This window comes from Anopheles coustani, chromosome 2, assembly GCF_943734705.1.
Source record: "Anopheles coustani chromosome 2, idAnoCousDA_361_x.2, whole genome shotgun sequence".
Lineage (NCBI taxonomy): Eukaryota > Metazoa > Arthropoda > Insecta > Diptera > Culicidae > Anopheles > Anopheles coustani.
Genome location: NC_071289.1, coordinates 44,586,470 through 44,603,688, shown reverse-complemented (window position 1 = coordinate 44,603,688; position 17,219 = coordinate 44,586,470). Strand labels below are relative to the sequence as shown.

General features: G+C 39.5%; 1 protein-coding gene across 1 annotated transcript; it reads right to left on the bottom strand.

Moving 5' to 3' along the window:
- Positions 1 to 525: 525 nt before the first annotated feature.
- On the bottom strand, positions 526 to 16,980 carry LOC131264439 (muscle calcium channel subunit alpha-1-like). Its single transcript, XM_058266741.1, has 25 exons — positions 16,694 to 16,980; positions 14,705 to 14,950; positions 14,517 to 14,623; positions 14,290 to 14,442; positions 14,021 to 14,214; positions 12,160 to 12,745; positions 11,013 to 11,238; positions 9,514 to 9,724; positions 9,407 to 9,427; positions 9,244 to 9,343; positions 8,763 to 9,045; positions 8,353 to 8,456; positions 6,941 to 7,085; positions 6,007 to 6,303; positions 5,848 to 5,935; positions 5,665 to 5,772; positions 5,547 to 5,599; positions 5,316 to 5,462; positions 4,774 to 5,248; positions 4,580 to 4,681; positions 4,334 to 4,522; positions 4,129 to 4,231; positions 2,161 to 2,972; positions 979 to 1,048; positions 526 to 902 (listed from the first exon to the last, which is right to left on the bottom strand). The coding sequence occupies exons 1-25, from the start codon at positions 16,978 to 16,980 to the stop codon at positions 646 to 648; spliced, it is 5,364 nt and encodes a 1,787-aa protein (XP_058122724.1). The 3' UTR covers positions 526 to 645.
- Between the last annotated feature and the right edge of the window lie 239 nt (positions 16,981 to 17,219).

Here is a 17,219-nt window from a genome sequence, read left to right as displayed (position 1 = left end):
CTTCTTCTTCTTCTTCTTGGCGTGACGACCTTATTTGGTCATGCCTGCCCGTTAAGGTCGTACGTGACTTGTTTCCCTGTTGTACGTGGATAGTCAGTCCTGTCGTACAGGGGAGGGTCCGGTCTCGGTTGGAATTTGAACCCACGCCGACTTTTATTTATGAAACACAAATCTAATCACGATTAAAAAACAATTTTATTAGCAATGGCTGATTACGCAGATAAGATTTGCTAATCGTTTTGAAACCCGTCTGCTTGTAGTTCCAGCATGAAAATAAACAAATCTTCACCAATCTGATAGTAACGGGGAACGACTCGGTTCATCATAAGATGCAAAGCTATAAAACGCCAAAAATAGTTGCATCAAATTAGGCGCAGCTGGTACGATTTGGTATGCACATTTACTAGCATAAGTTAGTGTTAAAAAGATGGAATCTAGCATAATTAGTGTTAAGAGATTTTGTTGTGATATGCACCATTTAAACAGAGTTCGAAAGTATACAGAACAAACGGGTAAATGTATGTAGTCACGTTGTTTATTTCTTACTGCAAACTGCAGGTCAAAACTAATTCCAAACAACACACGCATATCACACTTTCAAACCACACACCACAAGCTTAGTTTAAAATATTGTCAATTTAAACATTAAGCGTCACTTTCTTTGGCATTTACTACGCGGCTCGTTTGCTTTGAATAGATTTCGCCAAAGCATAGAGGCTTCAACGAGCCCTCGTTGCCAGTATCTCCATCGTCCTTGCCCTTTAACGGATTGTGATCATGCATCGACCGGAAACCGTACAGTATCGCCTTGTTGACGTCTCTGAAGCCTTTGTTGAGGGTGGCGTAGGTGCGAGGAGGTCGAACCGGACGATTTTCCGGTCGAGTAGAGCGAACAACGGATTCTATAGAACGAAGAACGAAGAGATAAGAGAAAGGTGTTATTCACTAGTGCAATAAGCCACAAAGCACCATATTTACCATTGGCAAAGTAACGCTTCTTTAGCGCGGCTGAAGTAGGCCAAGATATTCCAAAAAGGTTATGATTTCTCTGTTGAAAGATGGGATAAGATCGAATTAAAAAAAGAAATGTTATTTGTTATTTTCATGTAGCAAAACACAATACCCTTCATAAGAAAGGGTAACTATTGTTTAAAATGTTGCAGATTAAAAAAGTGTTGCTTTCGAAATTTATCTAATTAGTTTCGGTCGACTAAACCATCGCAATTCCATCGATTGCTTCATGTTATTGTTGTACGAATAATAAAACAAGCTTTCACGTGAATCAATTCATCACATAAAATTTAAACATTGTATATATAATGAATATGAGAAGTAGATGTTTTGGATACAGTATGAATTCTATATTCTATAACGAAAACTAGAAAACGACTGGACTTATCCCAACAGGTTTTAGAAAAATGAAAGATTTGAAAATTCTCAAGAACAAGCCCGAAAATCAGAAGATTCGAATAAAAGGCGTTTTTCTATAAAAAAAATTATAAAAAAATGAATATTTATTTGTTTGTAACGCTCACACCCAAAATCGGCTAAGCCAATCATGAAGATGTCTTGGGATGATGGTGCAAACGCGCCTGTCGTAAAGCGTTGTGACGCCGTGAGTTGTGCGGACAAAGTGTTAATATGGGATGAGGCGAAGTTCGTTGGGTCAGATGGTCTATATGTATATTTTGAAACCACAACAAAATGAGACTGTGAACATAATCCATTGTACGGCACAAATAGCAATAAAAATTCATCAAATCAATTGGTTATCTACAATTGTTAACAATAATCAATGTTAGCAGTTGTGCACTAGATTCAAACATTGAGAATCAACATTTTTATGGTAAAAGTTACACTGGTAACTTTCTTCGAGATATTTTATGATAATAACAATTTGCAAAAAAAAAATCCAAAAATGTTATAGCAAACAATAGTAACTTTTATGATAAAAAAATATTAATTGTTCATTTTTTGATGTATAATATCAGTTGTTCATAAAGCTTAATGTGTGCTGGGATTTAATCTGTTTTTCTTGTCGACCTATTTTTTTCCTATTTGATGAAAAATTTTGTCGTAATGAGAAAGTGCACTGCAACACATTTGTAAAATTTTGCATGAATAAACGTTTTCTCTAACATTTTTATAAATTAAACATACCCTGTGCGATGGTTCGGGGTTATTCGTTGAAGCACTCTCATGCAGGGTGCCCGAAATTTTACGTTTGATTTTGGGCCCTCGCTTGTGCAATATCCTCAATCCTGCCAACAGCGTCATGTGCGAGGATGGCTCGGAATTACGATCCACTGTTTTTCGCTTTTTGAACCGCCGGAAGTAGTCCTGGATGAGGTAGGTGGCGTAGAACTTGCCCACCGTCACCTCGTCGTCTACGCCAGGCGGCGGTACGACCTGATCGAGTAACTTGTTGCTCGTGCGCTTCCAGATCTGCTTGATGATGTGCCGTAGCTCGATGTTGGCGTCGTCGATGTTGCCCTCGGTTTTGATCTTCAGCGAGGTGCGCACCACCGCGAACAGGGTCGCGTTGAACAGCACTGTTCCGTCACTGTTGAGTGGCATGTTCATCGACACCAGCCGTTTGCAGGCCACCCGGTGCGGACATAGCTTGCCGAAACCGAGTGGGGGCGATATCTTGCGCAGCAGCGTCACCACGTCCAGGTGCTTGATGCGCCCCTTCGCGTCCGGATCGTACTCGCTCCAGAGGCGCACGAACTCGTCCAGATGGTGCGGACCCAGGATCGACCAGTCACGCGTCAGATAGTCGAAGTTGTCCATGATGACGGCCACGAACAGGTTGATGATCAGGAACGAGCAGAGCACGTAGAACGAGATGAAGTACGGGAAAGCGAAGTTTGACCCGCAGCCTTCCATAGGGTTTTTTTCATCGGACTCTTCATCACACCGAACTTCTGCACGCGCGGAGCAGTCCAACATAATGTCTTGCCAGGCTTCACCTATCGAAAATACATCAATTGAAGACCATAAAGGATTGCTTCTAAAACAGCACTCCAAACACAAAGATGTGCTTTGTTTTAATATTATAAATACGTTAAACATATTTAAAACTCTTGAAAGTCGGTTCGTACTGTTCACATTTAGGTATTAATGGTGTCAGAACGGAAATGCAATCTTCTTTGATAATTGAGGTGTCTGTCAAAATGGAATGCAAAACTTTTAGAAAAGATGAAACCAAAAGTCAAAATAGAGAGTATTTTTAAGCAAAATCTACAGCACTTTAATATGTATCTTACATCAACAAAAAGGTTTTTGTTAAAATTCCAATATTTTTCGTATGCATAAGTTCGTGTGGTTTCGATATCAAATACCATAGCTTTTTTTAAATATTTTAATCGCAAACATTGGCTTTATTTGGTCCAACTATAAATGGCATCTTCTATAATTCAACAAACGGGTGTTTTTGAAAAGAAGGTTCTGCTTCCATACTATGATGTGAAGGAAAAGAACCAATATCGAAAGCCATAGAATGTTAGTGAAAGTTTATGAAAACTGTGCCCTACCTAAAAGGACATGCCAGTTGATTGTTCGAATGAATAAAAAGTCGGAAGATTGATTTGTAAGATAAAAACGCGCTGGAGACTCACAAACGTTTGACTTTAACATCTTTTAAGGCTGTTCTCGCGAAAAATTCATTAAAATGCAAAGAAAGTTACTGTGAACCAGATATTCAATCGGTTACGAAATTGAGATTTTGATAGCTTTAGCTCGTTCACTTCTCTTTTGGCCAATCAGAAAAGGACAGACTGATAAACATAACCATAATAACCAGGAACAGAAAAACTAGATCTACCAATTGACTGTAACAGGAGTAAATGGTAGATAGTGAAAGAAGAAAAATAATTGGAAATAACTACTTATTCACAGAAAAGGTCTAAAGACTAAATACTATAAAAAGAATTTAATTCAATTCAGTAAAGAAAGCAATTAAAAAAATTCTCAGATGTTATGAGTGCAACTAAAGTGTAAATTTTTACAATGCAATAATGATCTACCCAGGGGGAATCTACATGTAACACTTGTTTTAAAATAAATGATGCAAATGAAGAAACAAACTAGTATAGATTGGTAAGAAGATATAAAAACAAAACATACCAGTCGCTGACCTAAACAAAACCAAAATAGCCTGAGGAAAGGTTTGGAAATTATTGTTCCTGTGTATCGCCGTTTCGTCGTCCAACGCAATACGACCAAAAACCTAGGATCATTCGGAATAGGAGGGAACGGTTACATCGTGAAATGTCATTCATCAGTAAAAGACTTGGTGGGCTGGAGAGCACAACGTTGGGCGTACACTTACCTGCATTCCTATTACGGCATAGATGAAGAACAGCATCACGATCAGCAAGGCAACATAGGGAAGGGCCTGAAAGGATTTAATGAATGTCCACAGAAGCGTGCGGATGCCTTCGCCACGTGCTAACAGCTTGATGAGCCGCATGACGCGAAATAGTCGGAAGAAATTGATCGAAATAATCGTCGACGCTCCCTGGTAGTGAAGAATACTCGTAGAATTTGGTTGATGGCTCGGAAATAATATTCTTACCTTTGTGCCGCTGCTGGTGGTCACTTCAGAGTAAACGATATCGATAAAACTTCCCAGTACAATGATGAAATCAAAGACGTTCCAAGCATCGCCAAAGTAGTTCTAATTACACAATTGAGTAGAAATATCTTTAAAATGAACTCTATCTCGATGAATTCTATCGAGAGATTGTTGGTTGGAGAAAGAGTATTTACCTGAAATCGAAAGGCGGCAAGTTTGAATACAAACTCCAGTGCAAACACAGCGGTGAAAACCAGATTCAGCACGTCAAGCCACTCCGTGTATGGCTGCGGTTGGCGATAGAACTTCATAGACAGCGTGATCGTGTTCATCATGATCAGTATGAAGATCGTGTACTCAAACAGCTGCGAGGTGACGAACCACCACACCTGGTACTGTATCCGATCATCATTCGGGATGTACCGGCGCACCGGCTTTGCCTTCAACGCAAACTCTATGCAGTTGCGTTGGTTCTTGTCCAGGTCGCAGTTTTTATACTCCTGTTCGCCCTCGTTCTGGAACGTCACGATGACGAAACCAACGAAGATGTTGACCATGAAGAAGGCGATCACGATGATGTAGATGATGTAGTACGTCGCCACCAGCGGCCGATAGTTGTATATTGGGCCAAAATTTTCCGTATGCGAATCGATGGACACATACAGCAGGCTGCAGAGAGAATGGAAACGGAACACACAGGAAATAGCGGATCACTTCGAATCGTTTTAATACTTACGACGGCCAGCCTTCGAAGGTGGACACGGTAAAAAGTGTGAGCATTGCTTTCTGTACATCATCGAAATGAAACCGATTGTTGGACCATTCTCTTTCTTTGGATACCGGTTTGTCCACGTTTCCATCCTCGAACACCAAGTAGGTTCCACTAAATAGTTTAAAACAAAATGGATAAGATTTGTGGTGATTGTATCCACTTTGAAAGTATAGTGAAAAGAACGGCAATACTAACTGACAATCGGACTCTTCGTATTTCGACCGATCGGAACAGGAGAAGAATTTACCCTGCAAGAAGGAAAGCATTTGAAAGTGTTTATTCAGAGTGTGTTGCATTAAAACATTCTACTTGCCTTAAACAATTGCACACCGATCACAGCAAACATGAATTGCAGTAAAAATGTAACCAATACAATGTTTCCGATGGTTTTGACTGCTACAATGACGCATTGCACCACGTGCTAAATACAAGAAAGAATGCATACCATCATTTTAATTTGTACATCGTGAAAAGACACATTTGATAGGTAGCTTACCTTCAGTCCTTTTGCTCTATTGATCGCTCTGAGCGGCCGTAGAACCCGAAGAACTCGAAGAATCTTCACCACCGATATGGTACCGGAGCTGACAATGCAATCAAACGTTGCAGTTACATGCTTTTGAATGATTCTAGTAGGAAATGAATGAAAGCTCACCTGAACAGCATCGATACCAGTGAGACGCTAACTACCAGCAGATCGAGCAAATTAAACGCCGACCGACAGAAAGCTCCCTTGTGAAGAATAAATCCGTAAGCGATCACCTTCAGCACGAGCTCGATGGCGAAAACGGCGGTGAAGAAGTAGTCAAATTGGTTAAGAATTTGATTTCGTTCCGAATTTGCGTTCAACGGGTCTTCGGCGGCCAGCATTACCGAGGACAGCATAATGCATAGCAGGATAATGTTTCCGAACACGGTATGGTTGCAGAGCCAGTGACAGAACTTGCGGAATCTGTTGAAATGTTGGAAGTTGAACGCTTTAATTTCTGGACAAACGGTATTCGAAGGATAATTGCGAATTATGAAGATGTTAGTTCTACGAAGGCCATATATGCGAGCAACATTTCACAATATTCAATATTCAGTTTTCTTTGTCCAATAATGATGAAATAAAACTGTTTCATAACATTTTGTTTGTTTTTTTAATCGAGCACATGCAATTTACAAAAATAAAAAATAAAATTTTAACAGTAAACTAATTTAATAGGTTTGTCGTTTGAGTTTAACAACAGTTTTGTAGCGAGATTTCTGTTTGCTATGAACATTCTAACACATCCAACAACATTTTTGTGGATTCGTTAGACCGCACCTCATTTTGATTTTTTTTTAGTAGAGTTTCTAGAAACATGTTCATTATTTCAGCTAAGAGTTTTACATTCAAAACTATAGCCAGTTATGCCGCTCGGTCATGGTGTCTATCATATGCAGAACAAGAATTTCAAATATCACAAGAGTAGACGAATCATATCAGCATTCTTCGCCAAAAATCTTAGTAATTTTAGAAAGCTACTTTAACAAACCCCTTTTAAATTCGTCTTCATTTAAGCTAAGCATTAAATTTGCGAAAACCAAAAAATTCATTTAACAACCTGTTTGTAGGCTTCAGAAGAAAAAGTGACTTTTCATCCGATATAGGTATGGGACTACTGGATACGACAGCCTCGGACAATCGTTTGGCGTATGTCGTGTGGACGGAAGCGCGATCGTTTGGTATTTCGATAGATTCGTATGGCTCTAGAAAGTTGGGGAAAACATACAACGATAATAAGACGATCATTGATGGGCTAAACAGCAGATGGAGCACTATAATGACATTAAATAAAGGATATAACGGTAATCACACGCAAAGCAACACTATGCGAGCAATATCTATAGAATTTCAGATTAGATTAAAAATGTATTAAAAATGCAGTAGGATTGTGTACTTCACAAACCAAACGCCACGTGATGGGGAAACATATTAATGATTTGAATGAGGATATGAGCACATTTTGGAAGTTTATATTACAGCTCATTCAAAGTTCGTTCTAATTTGTGCTTTAATACTGATACGAACAGACGCACTGGTGCAGATTAAAACAAGAGTTACACTAACAATTACACAGCGCTGTTAGTTATGTTTGTATTGCACACTGGAATTAATTCCAAAATAGTTGTGATAGATTCACCTGTTAGTAATTGGACATATGAAAAGCGCATTCTTCGGGGGTTCACGATATTTCTTCACTTTCAAGCCAATACGAGACAAGCGTCGGGGAAGCGCAGTTGGTTGAGCTATGAATATTATGAAGGATATTATTTATTAAAATAAAAAGTTAAATGTTGCTATTTTTTTTGGTTCGTTTGAAAGTGTATGTATACTTCGCATTAAAAATTGTGTGATGATAACAAGTATGCTAGAATAAAGCTATTTATGGAATGTTTGTCCATTCCATTGCTTGTCCAGTAATATTTTCTACAATAAAGTTTATTACACGTGCAATTTTAATGTCGAAAACAAAGTTTAAATTTGAAAGAAAAATTCTCATTACGTGTTTCCCTCTTTGCTAGCAGAATTTTCTAATAAATACTCCAAAAAACAACTTCTTTACAAAAATAATGTTTTAAACAAACAGTTGTTTATCAACTCACAACAGCAAAATGGAATACCACCAAACACGTGCATAAGCATTATTTGACGGAATAACTTAGAATCACATTAGCGAATGCTTATTATAAAAACTGACCCGTAGGGTTGAAGGTTTGCGATAAGCGTAACGGTTGAACCGTTTGAGATAACAATGGTATGCAACCAAATTCAAAACATAAATTTCTAGAACTTTTTCCTGAAATAGCTAAACATGGTTCAGTAATAGGGAATTTCAGTATCATAAGAGGTTGGACATGTTTTACACGAAAGCAGGAAAAACGAATGTACCATAAGCGGAACATATAGACCCATAGCTGGATAGCAACCTGGAATGTATTTAAGATTTGCAAAATAATACAAACAATCGAATACCTTGGATCACTACTCTACTGATGCGCGTTTTTTTCGTCTCTTCAAACGCGGCTGATGCAGTTTTAGTGTTCTTTGCTTTGGTGGCAGATTTCGCGGCAAAAGTACTGGAAAGCAAAACACATTGAACCACAACGAACGATTAGTAATCAAATTGTTGCAATTTACAGACGGTTGGGCATTGTACTCGATCCAATCATGCAACGCTATCCTTAGGGTCACATTTATCAATTGAACTAAATCGGAACCATACACCCATAGCGGAACTTTAACTGGAAATAGATTGAATTCCATCCGAGAGGGTCGTGCAATCCTTCGAGTCAGTTATGGGTGCACAGAACAGTACTATCAGCCGAAAACTATTAGATCTTGTACAAAAAGCCCCATTTGAAAAGACCCCTAATTTCCCGAACTTTTTACTAGTCTTTTCCACGTTTTGTTCATCGAATTTGTTCAACCAAGGACTGTGAGCTCGCCTGTCTTCAACATCCTCGTCGTTGGTTGCCTGGCCGCCGTCGTCCTCTGACGAAATCTCCTCTTCATTCTCGTTGTCTTCGTTAGCCGCTTCGCTGTCCGGTTTATCGGCCAAATTTTCCAACTCCGTGTCGGCATCATCCTCTTTCTCGACGGCAGTAAGCGATTCGGCATCAGCCAGGTTGTCGACCGCAATGGCTAAGAACACATTTAGCAGTATGTCTGTAATGCGTATTGTGCGTTAAGGAACTTCTGTCGGACGGATATCCACAGCTACAGCCCGTTTAAAAATCATTCGGTCATTCAATATGGGGGATGCCAAGAGTTAGTTGACTAGTAAGACGTTATTATTTAGGTCAGTTATTTGTCCAGAAAAGTTTTAATCTTTCGTAAAATTATGATATCTTGTGAAAAGGATACAGTTACCACAAATGAACAAAATAATAAAATAAATGCTCGCTAAAATTCCAAACGAGGCGACTCCACCGTATGCTTGAATTCCATCATACATAACAGCGTTCTAAAAGAGGTAAAATATTATATTATTACGCTTCATTTAACTTCAAATGAGGTACTACATTACCCAATCTTCGCCGGTAAGTATCTGTAAATAAAAAAATTGCGTTACTATGTTCTTACTATAGCTCCCTAGAAAGCAAAATAGGCACAAACGAGAGCAACAAAACGCACCTGAAACACAGTGAGAAGACTCTGCACAAAACTATCAAAATTGGACCGTGGTTTGTTGTCCATGGAGTTGAAAATAAACCGTCCACCGAATACTTGCATTCCCAGGAGAGCAAATATCACGATGAACAGAAAGAGCAGAAGCAACAGGGAGGCAATCGATTGTATGGAATTTAACAGCGACGCTACGAGATTTGACAAAGACTGCCAGTATCTATAGATAAAAGAGAATATGTTTTAGCGAAGGTAATATTTGAGGCTTTTCATCCTAGAAATTTTTTTTTTCTTCTTTTGATGAAAGAGTTTTCTTTTTTGTTTGTTTTTAACTGATCTGGTGCGTTACAAAAAAGGAAAAACACTTTTGCATGTAGTTTTAAATTCTAAGAAAGAACCAGTTGTATTCGAGATATTCCAAAACATAAAATTGCAAACCGTTCAAAACTGGACCGCAATTTGCTTCTAATGTTCAATGGATTCTGTTTTGTATATTTGTTATTTTCCAATTCAAATTCAAAGTTTTATTATACTTCAGCTTTTCTTCTAATTGCTTATGTAAAATTAAATGACTTCATACTACACAGTTGTTTAAATGACTTCATACGAAACATATTATTTTCTTGCTGTTGACGAACAAATATTCCTACGAATTCGAAATACAGTCGGACGTCGATTATCCGCGACCAGATTATCCGGGTGTCTTGTAACTGACAACTGCACAACCTGGTTGAAATATTTCCATGAATATCACCCGGTTGACAAAAATTCAAATTTTTTGCAGCTTTCATGTAGTTACAGCAAGTTTTTCCATGGCAGATTGCTGGGACTCTTGCTGGAACTACATAGTACCAGCAACAATTTAAATTTCTGTCAACCGGGCAGGTTTGTTCACAAAATGTTTTAGCAATAATGTGTCAAATAAAATTTGTTGGATCAAAATAGCAATAAAAATTACCATTGAAAAATAATTCAAACATTTTTTATGATTAATCAACTAACTGGAACTGGTTAAAAGTGAACTAGCCGAGACTCAAACCAGGTATTAACGTATTTTACGTATATGTTCGATTATCCGTGGAATTCGATTATCCGGGGACCTCCCGGTCCCGACACCCCCGGATAATCGACGTTCACCTGTATTGACATAAGAAATTTGAAAATCCGTCATTTATAATCAAAATAGAATAATCATCAACTCTGCAATACAGAATTGAAATCTTTATCAAAGGTAATAGTTCCGCCACGGTCGTCTTTGGTGAATCAGTATCTAATCACCGTGATCATGAAATTTCAGATATTTTGTTTAGTTACAATATTTGTAACATATATTGTAATATATTATTACAATTGGCAGTTACAATATTCTCTATGATACTACAACCTTTTTGGTCTAACTCGTGGGAAGGGATCATAAAAGTTTAAGATATTCAAATCGAGTCATTATGCAGCCTGTATGAATGTTGCAGAAAAGAGATGCACAAGATTATACCGGATGATGTGCGTACTTTGTGACTTTGAAGACGCGCAACAAGCGAACACAACGCAGCACAGAGATACCCAATGGAGGCATCATTTGTGTGTTGGTCAGCAACACCTCGATCACGCTGCCGATGACCACGAAGCAATCGAATCGATTGAACAGCGACACGAAGTATCCCTGCAAGCCCAGACTGTACATTTTGAGGAACATTTCCAGCGAAAAGAGGGCCACAAAGAACATGTTGGTGTACTCTGAAATGGAAGCATTGGATCAGGAAATTATTTACCGATCGAAACCTGTGTACACAAACATACACACACACGCACACATTGATGACAGGACACACAACCAGAGGGGCATACGATATATAGGAGGTAAATAATCGGTCATCCCACTAACTTGGAGCAAGGAGCAACGGGAGTGAATAAAAACGCATTTCGAACGAGCTCACGTTTTTCTAAGCCTGCTATGATGACGAATCTGAGGAAGTTAGTGTGATAAAAAACGAAGCACAGTAGCGGTTATGGTAAGGTTCTACTCTTCTAATGCTCAATGGAGCACTATATGGAGGACAAAAGTACCGGATCGGGTCCAGGAACAAATTTTCTTGTTTCTATGCGATTTGTTCTGCCTCAGGGTCCCGTTCAATATTTTCGGTAGTTCGGTAGACATTCTGACTTCCATTTTGAACCGTTGGTCACATTGTAGTGCCATTGAACATTAAGAGAACCTTGCCAAAGCGGTACAAGCTTTCGTTCGTACAAGCTAGCTTACATTCCGTGCTTGCTTACATGCGTGCCTTCGAGCTTGCTTGCGTGCGTGCTATTGTGTGTGAAGTGCCTCCCGTTTGTCCGCTTCCGCTTCCCGTTCCCGACTTTTTAGAGGAACCATCTAGTCCCTCAAAAATATAATGGTGGAGCTTGTGTCACGTGTCAACAGGACAAGCAATCGAGCAAACGATCGGTTGCGATACGACAGAGCTCAGTTTGCAGGAAGAATACCAAATGTTACCATCCCATGATGGTGATGAACTCGGTGCACAGGTGCTCTACTATAATACCACTACATCTAGAACAGTAACATACAGCTTTCTTTTAAATCGAACTTTTTCGCGGTCTTCCACGAGACCACCGGTTACAGGCTTGCGGAGAGTTCTTATGCACGCGGCTTACCTTGGAAATCATCCAACCACTGCGGTTGGTGGTAATGCTCCGTGGCCAGCACGCCAGTGTTGAGAAACACCAGAATGATTATCAACCAGTAGAACGCTTGGGACTTAACCGCCTTGCGACAGGAGCGACGCATCTTACGGTTCAACCGGTCCCAGGCTCTCACCCGCCGATTGTACCACGACTCCGAGCGTGACTGCATGTAGTCCAAACCCTTGTCGGGGCTAGCTTTGGCTTCGGCGGAGTCGGAGTTAGGAATAATGCCAATACCTACACATTCGGACCCGTCGACGGTGCCGACCGCCTTCAGCATCGCGTCCGGCATCAGTTTCCCCGTCGATGGGGGATCCTGATACGCTTCAATATCCTCTGCTTGCGTGATCCAGTCCAGGTAGCCCTTAAGGTCTTCCTCGATGCGTTGCTTCTCGCGAAGCTTCTGGAAATCTCCCCGGCTTTTTGCCTTCGTGCGCTCCTTGGAAAACTCACCGCTTAGCACACCGAGAATAAGATTCATTACAAAGAACGCTCCCAGGATGACCATGGAGACGAAGTAAATCCATTGCCAATTGCTGCCCATGGCGTCTTCAATCTGTCGGTGTCGGTGGAAAAATATGTAAGCATTTTATTCTTGATTGCATTTATGAGAAAGGCATGAATGAATGTGTGCGCATTGTCTGCATTTTTTTTTGTATAATTCTGAATTTTGTTTAGTCGATTTGATCGATTGAAGAATTGAAAATAATGAAGAAATGAAAATAAAGAATTGAAAGTCATGTAAAAAACACGATTTCTGAAGATGAAATCTTTGTATTAAATGAGACCTATTTTTCTCTAAACATATTATTATTAAACCAACGTTTCCGAAAAACACTAAACATAATTAATCATAACACTTTGATAGGCAATTGGTTGTTCTACATTGAACAGTTTCTTGGTCACCAAAACGAACGAATGAGTGTTGTTACAGAAGCGCAATCCAATTCCATGTCGATTCTCGTTAGGACATGTGTTCCCGCTAGGCGATTCCGAGCAGTCGTCCTAAAAACGTCCTAAAATGAAACAAACATCGAGCAGTTTTGTATAGGAAGTAGGACGAAATAGAACGAATGCTCGAAAACGTGCTGCATTTGTTTCACCTCCATACAAAAAAGTAGGACGTTTGTTCCGCGCGTAGGACGTTTTTAGAACGATATTTCGAGCAGCCGAGGGGTTAAACGGATTTTTTGACGCATTAATTTCGTGACTTACGTGGATTGAAGAGGGAATTTCCCTGCTAATATGTAAATAGATGAATTGCAGTGGGAAGCGATTATTTCGTGTGTGACTAAAGATATATTCGCTAATATACATTGAAGTCAAAACGAAGAAATAACAATCAATCTAGACTTTGCAAGCCACTTGTCGGAACATAAAAAAGATCTTTGCCCGATCAGCTGATAAGGAGGAATGACCGTGGTCGGCTAGCGATCGTCGGCCGGGCGCGTGAGAACCAGAGGAGAAAGGACATAAATAGGAGCCAAGAGGGAAGAGGGCTTCACTATTGGCTCAAAACGGATCAATAAAGCGAAAGTTTTTTTTAACCGGCCGCATTTCTGCGAGTTAGAAGAAATCGCTGACTTATTATTGTTTTGAATCCGATATCTGCCCAAGAGGTTGCAAGAGTTGCAACAAATAGATCAATTTTTCATGAAATACTAATTGTAGTAAATTTGATCTGTTTTAGTGACTATGTATGCTATGCCTACTCCACAGTGCGTAACGAATTATAATTTAGATCTTCTAACTGTACAATCAACGGTGTGGTTCAGTTTTGCTAGTGTAAATTGAACAATGGAATTAAAAGCAGCAAGGGAAACAAACTTACGTAATACAACATATCCGTCCATCCTTCCAGCGTAATGCATTGAAACACGGTAAGCATCGAAAGGCCAAAATTATCAAAGTTGGTGATACCAAAGTTTGGCCCTTCCCAGTAGTAACGGCAGACCCATTGTGGACCAACAGTGTTACATTGATAGCCACCTTCCCCGCATGGTGTTGGGTCTTCCATCATGTCTCCTGGCAATTGATTAGAAGGTTACCAACGTAAGCGTTTCAAGTTCAATAAATTGACTTCAAAAATGTATCTTTTACCAGTAATGTTGTGGAAGCATGTTTTATGCATTTTTCCTGAAAACAATTCGAGGCCAACGATGGCGTAGATAATGATCACAAACAGTACCAGGAGTGCGATGTGTAACAGTGGGACCATGGCCCGGAGGATAGAATTGAGAACCACCTGTAAGCCTGAGTATTATGCAAATAAAAAGAAAGGAATTAAACTGTTGTAGAACAGAGATTTTGTTTAGAAGTAAACATACTCGGAACTCCCGAAACCAATCGCAAAGGACGTAAAACTCTGAATGCGCGAAGAGCCTTCACATCGAATCCGTCCTTCATAATGCTGGACAGCGTCGTACTGATCATGCTGCACCGCGAAAGAAATATCGCAAAAAAAAATACTATAAGATGGTAATGTTTAAAAGATGATGCTAAGTTGAACACATACCCAATTAAAACTATTGTGAAATCCAACATATTCCATCGACTCCGAAGGTAGGCTCCGGGATGCATAATAAATCCATTAGCAATCACCTTTATCACACATTCCAGTGTAAATATGACAAGAAATACATGCTCTACCTTTTCCAACATAGCATTGGTAGCGTTTGAGTCGCCATTTGGAAATGGAGTATAAGTTGCCAGTGCAACACAGTTGGCAAATATCGTTAGCAATATCAAATATTCAAATGGCCTGGAATGTAAAAATAATCATGAAGCAACGGTTAATTTAATTTCCCATTTAAAAAATAGGTACATTAGGGAGGTCTAAATGGGTTTTACCGTTATCGCTATATGTTAAGATGGCTCTTAACTCGCCCAACGGTTGGGATAATTTAGATAAAGAGATCTACAGAATATGATTAGTTTTTTTTATATTCTAAATGTAAAATTTCATGCACGCCTAAGGGGATGAAGGAAGCTGTGTCGTTCAAGTAATTGTTATTGCTGTTTACTTTCTTTTATGGAATGAAGTAAAAGTTGTTATAAGCACACTGTATTGGGAAAAAGTTGATAAGCTGATAATGGTTCAAATACTACTTCATCTAATCATTTTTAAATTTGAAAAATGATGCAGGAGTGAAGGTACTGAACTAAAAAAACTTAAATTCGTTGATTTTATGCTCTAGTTTTAGTTCAGAAAAAAAGCTTAGCTTAGAAAAAAATAAAGTGAGTAAGGGCCACCATTCAAATTCAATTAAATACTCAGTTAAACCGTATATCGTATAATGCACAAAAGCAGTCCAGGAATAGAGAAATAATAATAGTAATAATAATAGTTTACCTAAATTAACGTTTTTTCACAGATTTAAGAAAATATAATGTTGAAATTTTATGACATATATGTCATAATCCAAGAACAACAACAAAATTACACTTTAAATTTTTTTTAAAGTTTTGAAAGCTTCTGTTTCGCACAACAAAATTTAAAGCTATTGCTAAGAAAATCGGAATTTAAAAACCTTAATAGGATACTAGTATTATTATAAAAATATTATTAATCCCCTTCTGAGAGTCTTGTACAATCGTGATGTTTGAAACTCGGCTTGCTGTTGAAGTTCGTTCCACGAGCGCAGGAGTATTCCTAACTGAGACCGAACGCTTCCCTTTGGCGAAGCACTGAGTATTTATGGACGTAGAAGGAAACATCCAGCAAGCCCTTAATGGGCAGACATGACGGTTAATAAAGAACATTTGAAATAAATACTATATTATTACCCTTTATGTTTAGTTTGGAACGTTCCATTTTTGAGAAAACACAACATGGTCCCTTTTAAGCACAAGATGTTATCAGGTACGTACAGGATTTTAAGACCATCAAGAGATTTGTTTTCGTTCAACCTTCACTTATCAATACGACATCATCTCACCGCAATCGGTATCAATTTATGACAGTATAAACGACCAGGCGCCTCCGCCAAGGTATTTTCATGAGCATGGTGCAGCGTTTTTAAAATAAACATTAAATTTACCAAATACTCTCCAATGGCACGTATGTAAAAAGAGATATACGAAAATTTATATCAATTGAATGTTTTTATTTCATCGTAGGCTAAGTAGACGTGAAATGAAGAAAAACTGGTAAGAATATAAGGAAAAGGTTTTCCTTAACGCGATCACAAGAGTTGATTGACATAATATTTACATTTGTGAATTTTTCTTCCGTATCTGCTTTATTCATTGGTTCACCTATCGCCAAAATGTAAATAAATAGACCATGTGCTTCTCCTTTAACCGCAAAAAACACGAATCACTAAAGATACACACACAAACACAAACGAGCGCGCGCATTCGTGACTTATTTCGCGCGTCATTAGCGCATTTGTAAGTATCCCCGATCCCCAAAAGCAACACACGAAAGGAAAACACGCTACGAGAACTGTACACATTCAAAGGAAGCAAACCGCGATGGCAAGACGCTCATGGCAAGACGTACTTCCACTCGACCACTTTGGTGCACACAACTCGCAACGGATTCTTATCCGTCAGGCAGTAGAAGACGCGCTTCGGACGCTCCGGCTGCACTTTTCCCGGTCGCCGTGGTGTTCGTTTCGGTTGATTGTTAGCTCCGGTTCCTTCGGCCGCGGCCCCGTCCTCCACGCCGCTGACACCGCCGCTGGCGACTACCGGTGGTGCTGGTGGTGGTGGTGAAGCCGTAGCACCTGCGGCACTTACACCTGTTGTGGCCGCTGTGGCCATCGGCTTGGGAGGATTCTCATTCATCCCTGTCAGACCGTTGGATGAATTCATAGGCGATATTTTTGGCACCGTTGGAAAGACACTACCCGACGGACAGAGCACTGACGACTGTCTGGCTGTCTCACTTGCTTGCGGTGCGACTCGCTAGTTTGCACGAAATTAAAACACTCTACCAAATCCGGGTGACACTGGTTAAGAAGGACTTTTTCGCCAGTTATGTGTTTGCCTTATACGAACTTAACACCTTTGACACCGTGATTTAC

Excerpts from the sequence above, each read along its gene's own strand:
- LOC131264439 (XM_058266741.1), bottom strand. The coding sequence starts at position 16,980 with ATGAATGAGAATCCTCCCAAGCCGATGGCCACAGCGGCCACAACAGGT. Across the intron at positions 8,457-8,762 it reads GTGGAAAAGACTAGTAAAAA|TACTTTTGCCGCGAAATCTG; the intron begins GTTCGGGAAATT and ends TTTGCTTTCCAG. Across the intron at positions 5,773-5,847 it reads ATAGAGCAAAAGGACTGAAG|CACGTGGTGCAATGCGTCAT; the intron begins GTAAGCTACCTA and ends TCTTGTATTTAG.